We start from the raw sequence: 10000 nt of genomic DNA on the forward strand, positions 1-10000 counted from the left end.
TGTGATGTGTGGGAGGGGTGTCAGGTACGGACCGGTCGCCCCCTGAACCATCTCTGTGATGTGTGGGAGGGGTGTCAGGTACGGACCGGTCGCCCCTAAACCATCTCTGTGATGTGTGGGAGGGGTGTCAGGTACGGACCGGTCGCCCCTAAACCATCTCTGTGATGTGTGGGAGGGGTGTCAGGTACGGACCGGTCGCCCCCTAAACCATCTCTGTGATGTGTGGGAGGGGTGTCAGGTACGGACCGGTCGCCCCTAAACCATCTCTGTGATGTGTGGGAGGGGTGTCAGGTACGGACCGGTCGCCCCTAAACCATCTCTGTGATGTGTGGGAGGGGTGTCAGGTACGGACCGGTCGCCCCCTAAACCATCTCTTTGATGTGTGGGAGGGGTATCAGGTACGGACCGGTCGCCCCTAAACCATCTCTTTGATGTGTGGGAGGGGTGTCAGGTACGGACCGGTCGCCCCTAAACCATCTCTGTGATGTGTGGGAGGGGTGTCAGGTACGGACCGGTCGCCCCCTGAACCATCTCTGTGATGTGTGGGAGGGGTGTCAGGTACGGACCGGTCGCCCCCTGAACCATCTCTGTGATGTGTGGGAGGGGTGTCAGGTACGGACCGGTCGCCCCCTGAACCATCTCTGTGATGTGTGGGAGGGGTGTCAGGTACGGACCGGTCGCCCCCTGAACCATCTCTGTGATGTGTGGGAGGGGTGTCAGGTACGGACCGGTCGCCCCTAAACCATCTCTGTGATGTGTGGGAGGGGTGTCAGGTACGGACCGGTCGCCCCTAAACCATCTCTGTGATGTGTGGGAGGGGTATCAGGTACGGACCGGTCGCCCCCTAAACCATCTCTGTGATGTGTGGGAGGGGTATCAGGTACGGACCGGTCGCCCCTAAACCATATCTGTGATGTGTGGGAGGGGTGTCAGGTATTTTTACTGGGGGTAAGTTTAGGTATAGGGTTAGGTTTAGGCATGGTTTTACTGAGGTTATGAGGTTAAGAATAAGGTTAGGTTTAACAGTTTAAGCCTAATTTATTCATAGGTTACTTTAGGAATACCAGGCTGGGCAGTTCCGCTGGCTGTAGCCTACGCCCCCGGGTCAAGTTGGTAAAAGGGCGAGTTGTTGAGAGCTCAGTGACCTGCAGATCATGAACAAACACTATTCCTGAATGACTGAGACCTTTTGTAAAGTAATCGCTTCTGGAACAGAAGATATAACACATTATTGTCTGCTGTGTTGCTTTTCGATGTGTACACTGTGTAATTTTTGTATGGTATCTAAAGAGCCCAAAGTACCTTTCTGAACGTACCAAGTATCGCAAGACTTCCCACTGTTTCCTGTCTGGCAGCCAAATCTCGCGATACCTCCGAGCCAGAAACGATACCTGCTGCAGCTGTTTAGATCCTCAGATAAAATGATTCCTGAAGACGATTATATGACAAAGGTCCAGCCGGCTCCATTCATTGCCATCAGTATTCATTGAACTGAATACTATTCATTCAGTATCAATTGTAACCCTCGGGTACAATTGTTTAACTGCTATTGTTTTAGCAATTGGATTTGTTTTCCTTCTTTTTTTGGAGGATAGGATCTTGTTGAGCTTGTCATTTTGAAAGTAGCTCTCAAGTAAAAAAGTGTGGGAACCCCTGGCCTACAGGCACCAGCTTACCCACTTGCATCGTTCCCAACTTCCCAACCTTAGTTACAGGTCTTTAATTAGTTAGTGTACAAAATCTACACATGGGACCAAATGGACCCTTTGTCCACAATACACAAATAAAACGACTGAATAATTAACAACTATAATACCCCTGACACAGGGAGGCATCGCAGTGCACCAACTGTCTGTGATGTGTTTGTCTTCTTGGGAGATGGGAGATAAACACTGACCAGAAATGAAAATGAGACAAAAGTGGATGAATATTCTGCAAAAATGGGGGGACATTAGGCAAAAATGGTGAACAGGAGTTGAAGTGAAAGCACAGCCAGCAAAAAATCAACGCATATACAAGGCTATACAAAAGAGGACCTTGTGTAAAGGGGAACTTTATTGAATAAATACATCATTTGTCTTTCAAAAGGCAGAGTTTTAAGAGTGCGGCGTGCCTATCAGTTTATCTCTCAAGCTAATGGCTCATGTCAGATCGATCACAGAATGCAAACAAATTGCGGTAAGACTCATTCACAGTCGAGGATGGAAGGGCAAGGAAACACACATGAGACCATCAAAAGTCATTCTATATTCCACTCAAATAGAGACATAATATCAACATGTTTAGTACCTTACAGTGTGTGTGTGTGTGTGTGTGTGTGTGTGTGTGTGTGTGTGTGTGTGTGTGTAATAATTTGGTGCCCTTTAATTGTTTCGGGGGGCATTCATCGCTGTACAATTGCCAAAAATATGTGACATTTCTCGCCCTCGATATTGCGACTGGGCGGCAGACCGGCGACCTTCTGATTTCCCGGCCCACTCTACCCACTAACAACACTCGGTTGCTGCCGCCCAGTGTGTGTGTGTGTGTGTGTGTGTGTGCTCATGCGTGCGCTCATGCACGTGTCTTTTTGTGTGTCTCAAGTCCATTCTCCTGCAAGTATGCATGTGGTGAGTGCTCTCGTGTGTGTGTATGTGTATGTGTGCGTGCGTGCGTGTGTGTGTGTGTGTGTGTGTGTAGGTCAGTGGTTCTCAAAGTGCGGTCCAGGAACACACAGGGTTGCTGGAGGGGTTTCCAAATGGACCCTCATACAGGTCTGAAACTCTGAGAGTGTATGTATGTATAGGAACGGTTCCGTTCGTTATACGCTCTCAGAGAGTTATCGGGGGTATAGATAGGGTGTTATCTTTGAAATTAAAACGTTTGAGAACCACTGTGCGTCGGTGGTCGTCGTCGTGCATGTCTGTCCGTCCGTCCGCCAGTCGGTCTTTCCGTCCGTCCGTCCGTCTGTCCGCCCCGGGAGCTCACAGGTCTTCCGTCTCTCCGTCGAAGCAGGCCATGGGGTCCAGCTCCATGTGGAGCTGGGAGCCGTCCTCTCCGCTGCACACCCAGCCGATGGGCGTGCGGTTGAAGGAGGGCCGGGAGCGCATCTCGGCCTGCATGGAGGACACGCAGGACATGGAGGACTCCTGCTCCTCGTGTCCCACCATGTTCATCTCCGGAACCTCGAAGGCCATCATGTTCATCTTGGAGGCCTTGTTGCCGAAGCCGCCGAACGGGAGGGCCGTCCTGTGTGGGTGGGTAGGGGGATGGGAGGGGAGTGGGCGGGAAGGAGACATGGTGTATACGTACGTAAGTTATCCGTTTGTGACAGGGTATAAAAAACGTTTTCAATCAGAGCTGAATCAGCAATTTAGCAACTAGTGTGAGAGACATTTCTTGGTGTGTTTGGCGTCGCGTGGCTGGTGCGGGAGTTGGATTTGAATCGTGGAGAAAGTGAATGTACGTAGGCCTATATATATCCCACCCAGGCCTTTTCACATTGGCCTGTTATAGCGCCACCAACAGGTGGATTTTTGCAAAACACATTTTTGGAACAAAAGGCCTCAAATCATCCAACTGCCATCCAAGGCATAAAAAGAAATGGCACCCTTTTCACATTGGCCTATTATAGCGCCACCGGGAGGCCACAACCTGACCTGCCCTGGTTAGGTGGAGACCTGGTTAGGTGTAACACTTTTTCTAGTTCTCTCTCACTTCAAGTCAGAAACACAAACAAACCGGCTTCTTCCAATATATATAAATACTAGTACCGCTATGTAATTTTGTAAAGTGAAATGGCTGTCTTAATGGTATATTACCCTTAACGGGAAGCTCTCTTATATACACAACAAAAATCAATAGGTCACCAATATTGCTGTAACACAACACCAGCAGGTGAAATAGGAAGCACCGTCTGTGTTCCAGGTATACATTTACTGTTTTTCACATATCAGCAGATGGCATTCTATTTCAATATGATTTGAATATGAATATGACATTCCCACCAAGCAGGCTGTGCAATGTGCACACAATTTTGCAGTAGAATAACCTTTAGAGATGTCCCGATACTGTATCGGTATCAGCCCTTATTTGTCATATCGGGTCATATCGGTATCTGTGAATATGCCACCGAACCAACACATGTAGGGGTACCGTATGGCAGGTCAATAAAATGTTGGGGCATGTGGAGTTTGCTTTGGAGTTGCAAGTGCACATTGGAGTGAGGAGTCTGCTATATAAACAACTCGAGATATATAGCTAGATAGCTATAAACGCAACATGAGAACACAAAGTTTTGTAAGTGTCCACAAAGTGGTATGAAGGGCTCATAATATTCCCCTATGTGAGCAGTTCCGTGTAAGCATGGCAACCAAGCAGGTATAGGATGCAGGTCTTTACTGCCGATGATTAAACAGGGCCGGTTGTCATAGCGATGTGTGTTATTATAGAGTGTGTACGGTATGGTGGCCATGCATGCATTGGAGACTTTGCTGCACTGCTTCCCAAAATGGGTTAAGGACCCATTAGGTGACGGACCAATTCTTTGGGTCTCGACTCGAGTAAAAATCAAACAAACAAACAAATAAACAAATCTATGAAATGAATAAAATATGAATATCTATGAATCTATGGAATGAATAAAATATGAATATGAATATAGATAGCCAATCTATACGAGTGACACGTCGTGCGCTTGTAGATTTGCCTCCCTATCGCTCACTTGAATGAACGGTATACAAAAGTTCCATAATTTGACCATATTTGACCAGAAAGTAACTATACGGCTAAGTATGTTTACTGAAGTAGGTCTACTGTAATTAAGTACAATTTTGAAGTACTTTTTGATAGCTTTAGTTAATAGTTACTTTGCAGATTTCGATTTATTTTATTACAAACCCCTATTTTATACTTCTTCTGTTCCAAAATAGCCTATATCTTCAAGCTCACAACCCGTCATTGTAAGTAAATGTGTTGAGTCATTTAATTTATTAGTATCTTTAGGTTATGGTATTGCTACTTTTACTAAAGTGAAAACAAATACATGAGTGCTTCTTGCACTCAATTCAATTCAATTCAAAGGGCTTTATTGGCATGAGAAAACATACGTTTACATTTCTAAAGCAGTACTCATGTATTTGATATTTCTGAAATATTTAGATATTTGTGATATTGTGTTTGTGTAGAACCAGGTGGGTTCTTTATGCGTTAGAAGGGATCAGCTTGCAGGACAATGGCCCATGATGCATTGCAACAAACAAGCCAGAGATGGTTGTCGTGGTTTGGAGGTTAAATTTAGTCTCAGGTTTTGTTTGGATAAGGACAGGGCGATGGTCTGGGACTGACCTATAAGGGTCTGGGACTGACCTATAAGGGTCTGGACTGACCTATAGCAGCTCAGGGTCTGACTGAACTATAGCAGGACAAGGTCTGACTGACCTATAGCAGGACAGGGTCTGACTGACCGATAGCAGGACAGGGTCTGACTGACCTATAGCAGGACAGGGTCTGACTGACCTATAGCAGGACAGGGTCTGACTGACCTATAGCAGGACAGGGTCTGACTGAACTATAGCAGGACCGGGTCTGGGACTGACCTATAGCAGGACAGGGTCTGACTGACCTATAGCAGCTCAGGGTCTGACTGACCTATAGCAGGACAGGGTCTGACTGACCTATAGCAGCTCAGGGTCTGACTGACCTATAGCAGGACAGGGTCTGACTGACCTATAGCAGCTCAGGGTCTGACTGACCTATAGCAGGACAGGGTCTGACTGACCTATAGCAGGACAGGGTCTGACTGACCTATAGCAGCTCAGGGTCTGACTGACCTATAGCAGCTCAGGGTCTGGCTGACCTATAGCAGCTCAGGGTCTGGGACTGACCTATAGCAGCTCAGGGTCTGACTGACCTATAGCAGCTCAGGGTCTGACTGACCTATAGCAGCTCAGTGTCTGACTGACCTATAGCAGCTCAGGGTCTGACTGACCTATAGCAGCTCAGGGTCTGGGACTGACCTATAGCAGGACAGGGTCTGGGACTGACCTATAGCAGCTCAGGGTCTGACTGACCTATAGCAGGACCGGGTCTGACTGACCTATAGCAGCTCAGGGTCTGACTGACCTATACCCGCTCAGGGTCTGACTGACCTATAGCAGGACCGGGTCTGACTGACCTATAGCAGCTCAGGGTCTGGAACTGACCTATACCAAGACAGGGTCTGACTGACCTATAGCAGCTCAGGGTCTGGGACTGACCTACAGCAGGACAGGGTCTGACTGACCTATAGCAGGACAGGGTCTGACTGACCTATAGCAGGACAGGGTCTGGGACTGACCGCAATGCGCGTGGCGATGTAAAAATGGACGGAGGGTCTATTTTTACACTTTCAGCGTTCAATTACTGTGGCACTGTGTAGGTGTGTAGGGCTATTATTGACTTCAAATTGTACAACTTGAGTATAATACAGGTTTAAGTGGGGGGTACATTAATATGCTAATATCATGACCAATGGGCATTGCAAGACTATGAACAATGAACATCAATGATGATGTTTAGGTGAAAAAAAGAACAGATTTTTTTTTATTAATTAAAAATATAAATGGTTGTAATGTTGCAGCGGTGGGTCTTGGCAGGGTTAAAGGACCACTTCACCACTTTTCACCATTCACCATTTCTTTCTACTTGGTCTGTGTCTCATAGGAGGGCTGTGGGCTGGTCAGAAACCAGTCTGTGTCTCATAGGAGGGCTGTGGGCAGTTCATAAACCAGTCTGTGTCTCATAGGAGGGCTGTGGGCTGGTCAGAAACCAGTCTGTGTCTCATAGGAGGGCTGTGGGCTGGTCAGAAACCAGTCTGTGTCTCATAGGAGGGCTGTGGGCTGGTCAGAAACCAGTCTGTGTCTCATAGGAGGGCTGTGGGCTGGTCAGACACCAGTCTGTGTCTCATAGGAGGGCGGTTGGCAGTTCAGAAACCCGTCCACCAGTGACATCGTTAAGCAGATATATTTTTTAACAAGATTTGTTTAAAAAATATATTTAGATTTTTTTATTATCGTGCATGAGAACGATGGCTTCCACATTTCTTCGCATTGCAACTTTTCAGGAATAGAAAGCCTGCCGTTTCTAATAGCTTGGATTCCCCATCGATGATGTCACCGGTGGACGGAGTTCGACTTCTGAACTGCCCACAGTCCTCCTATGAGACGAGCAGAAAGGAATTGTGGCATTTTCTCATGAACATTAGTGAGGACTAATTATATGAAGATACGTTGAAAAGTGGTGAAGTGCGTGTCAAAAAATAAACAAACCTTTCTTCTGAATAATTCGATTAACCATACGGTTATCAGTCATTTGATTGATTTTGATTGATTGAATACCATGCAGTGCAGTTACAAATGGTTTGCCAGGGGGCATTGTTTCCATTCTTTCCAGGAAATTTAGAAATGTCAATCTTGGATCTTTTGGTAAATTGCCCAGCCGTCACTGTGTGTGACGTCTGTTGAAGCTCTACAATAGATGTGGGCGTGGCACTGAAGGGACACCCTGTGTGTCACTTTGTTGTACAATATGTCACGTTCTGTATCCCTCCCTGTTGGTGTTTCCTAGTTTTAGTTAGTGCTTTCTGTGCCTTTTGTGTTCCTGTACGTGTTTATTGTATTCCTTGTTCCTCAGTTGGGTTTTGTTTACCTTATTTTGTAGAGATGTCTTAAATATGTGGCCTGAATACCACTAGGTTGAACTAATAAACAAATAAACAAACTAATAAACAAACTGCAACGATTTACACTCGGACACTGACATTATGTGATTGTCACATAATTCAGCAGGTCACCAGTTTCACGGTAACACCACCAGGCAGAGATTTTGGGTATTGGAATTTGGCTCTCTAGTGTTTCCTGTTTTTCTTATAGTTGCTACCTGTCTGTCTTGTCTCACCGTATACCAGTACTGTCCTGCTTGTTGTTCGCCTGTGTCCTGTTAGTCCGTCAGCCTATCCCGGTGTTAATTACATATTGTGCTCACCTGTGACCATGTTACCCTGTGTGTATTTATAACCCCTGCATGCCCAGTTTTATCTGTCAGTTTGGTATTGAAAGTAACCTTCAGTTCCTGCTGCTACTAGTGTATTCCTGGCTCCTAGCATTTGAAACTCCTTCTATTTTTGTGCCATGTCATTGTTCCGACAACCCATCAATTCCGACGTCCATGTTGGTCCGTAGTCGGAGTAATGGGACGTTTGTTTCTGGTCCTTTTTGTATCAACACCCCTTGCATTTGAGCTCCTAGAGGCAGGTCTGGGTGACAGTGAATGGGACCTTATACCTGTTGAAGCTCTTGTATAGAGGCAGGTCTGGGTGACAGTGAATGGGACCTTATACCTGTTGAAGCTCTTGTATAGAGGCAGGTCTGGGTGACAGTGAATGGGACCTTATACCTGTTGAAGCTCTTGTATAGAGGCAGGTCTGGGTGACAGTGAATGGGACCTTATACCTGTTGAAGCTCTTGTATAGAGGCAGGTCTGGGTGACAGTGAATGGGACCTTATACCTGTTGAAGCTCTTGTATAGAGGCAGGTCTGGGTGACAGTGAATGGGACCTTATACCTGTTGAAGCTCTTGTATAGAGGCAGGTCTGGGTGGCAGTGAATAGGACCTTGTACCTGTTGAAGCTCTTGTATAGAGGCAGGTCTGGGTGACAGTGAATAGGACCTTATACCTGTTGAAGCTCTTGTATAGAGGCAGGTCTGGGTGACAGTGAATGGGACCTTATACCTGTTGAAGCTCTTGTATAGAGGCAGGTCTGGGTGGCAGTGAATAGGACCTTATACCTGTTGAAGCTCTTGTATAGAGGCAGGTCTGGGTGGCAGTGAATGGGACCCGGCATCGTTGCCCTCATGGTGGCCGTCAGCTCCTCGTTGCCCCTCATGGCCCGTTCCCATGGCGACACGTAGTTGCGCACGTAATTCTTCCTCCTCTCCTGCTTTACCGCCTCCATGTCGACCTTTTCCTCCACGACTGTGGGCGGAGAGGAGAGGAGAGGAGAGGAGAGGAGAGGAGAGGAGAGGAGAGGAGAGGAGAGGAGAGGAGAGGAGAGGAGAGGAGAGGAGAGGAGAGGAGAGGAGAGGAGAGGAGAGGAGAGGAGAGGAGATAATAATGTGAAGAAGTGAAGAGTCAAAGACCAAAGAGTGTGAACATTGTTATTTGCAGAGACAGATTTAAAGTTATAGATAGATAGATAGATAGATAGATAGATAGATAGATAGATAGATAGATAGATAGATAGATAGATACGCACCCGCTGGTGGTTTAGCCAAATTAGCCATGTCAGGTTTAGGGGGAGGGGTCGGTGGACACATGATGAGGAAATTCTGCAGGTTCTGCTGGAAGAGAACAAGTGATCAGCACACACACAAAGCCAGTGCTATTTGACATTTTTTTATTCTTAAACTATTCAATACAACTAATCTACAAGATTGTAGATCTCCCTCTCTCTCTCTCTCTCTCTCTCTCTCTCTCTCTCTCTCTCTCTCTCTCTCTCTCTCTCTCCAGGAAGCCATTGCAGTGAATTTTAGTTAAAACTCTGGCTGCCGCATTTTGGTTGTAATCTGTCAGTTGTTTTCTTTGGCAGTCCAGAAAAAAGTGCATTGCAGTAATCAAGCCGAGAATAAACAAAGGCGTGGATCTTTGGATTTTTGCATCGTCCAATGACAAAATAAGCTCTGATTCGTGCAATATTTCTAAGGTGAAAAAAAGGCCATCCATCTGTATAATCTATCTCAGTTCTCACCATGTTCTGGTCGGTGATGATGAACCTCTCCATCTCTAATCTATCTCAGTTCTCACCATGTTCTGGTCGGTGATGATGAACCTCTCCACCTATAATCTATCTCAGTTCTCACCATGTTCTGGTCGGTGATGATGAACCTCTCCATCTCTAATCTATATCTCAGTTCTCACCATGTTCTGGTCAGTGACGATGAACCTCTCCATCTCTAATCTATCTCAGTTCTCACCATGTTCTGGT

General features: G+C 46.5%; 1 protein-coding gene across 2 annotated transcripts in view; it reads right to left on the reverse strand.

Annotated features, from left to right (window-relative positions):
- Positions 1-2023: 2023 nt before the first annotated feature.
- myoz1b (myozenin 1b) overlaps positions 2024-10000 on the reverse strand; it is a 20850-nt gene continuing 12873 nt past the window's right edge. Inside the window, exons 4-6 of one of the 2 annotated variants that reach the window (XM_083788252.1) lie at positions 9272-9356; positions 8805-8991; positions 2024-3228 (exon numbers count right to left, since the gene is read on the reverse strand). In XM_083788252.1, coding sequence (XP_083644378.1) covers positions 2964-3228; positions 8805-8991; positions 9272-9356 — 537 coding nt within the window. In that variant the 3' untranslated portion in view covers positions 2024-2963. The remainder of the gene's footprint in view (positions 3229-8804; positions 8992-9271; positions 9357-10000) is intronic. The other variant, XM_083788253.1, reaches the window with a different exon arrangement.

This window comes from Protomyctophum parallelum, assembly GCF_964188405.1.
Source record: "Protomyctophum parallelum genome assembly, chromosome: 17".
Taxonomy (NCBI): Eukaryota; Metazoa; Chordata; class Actinopteri; order Myctophiformes; family Myctophidae; genus Protomyctophum; species Protomyctophum parallelum.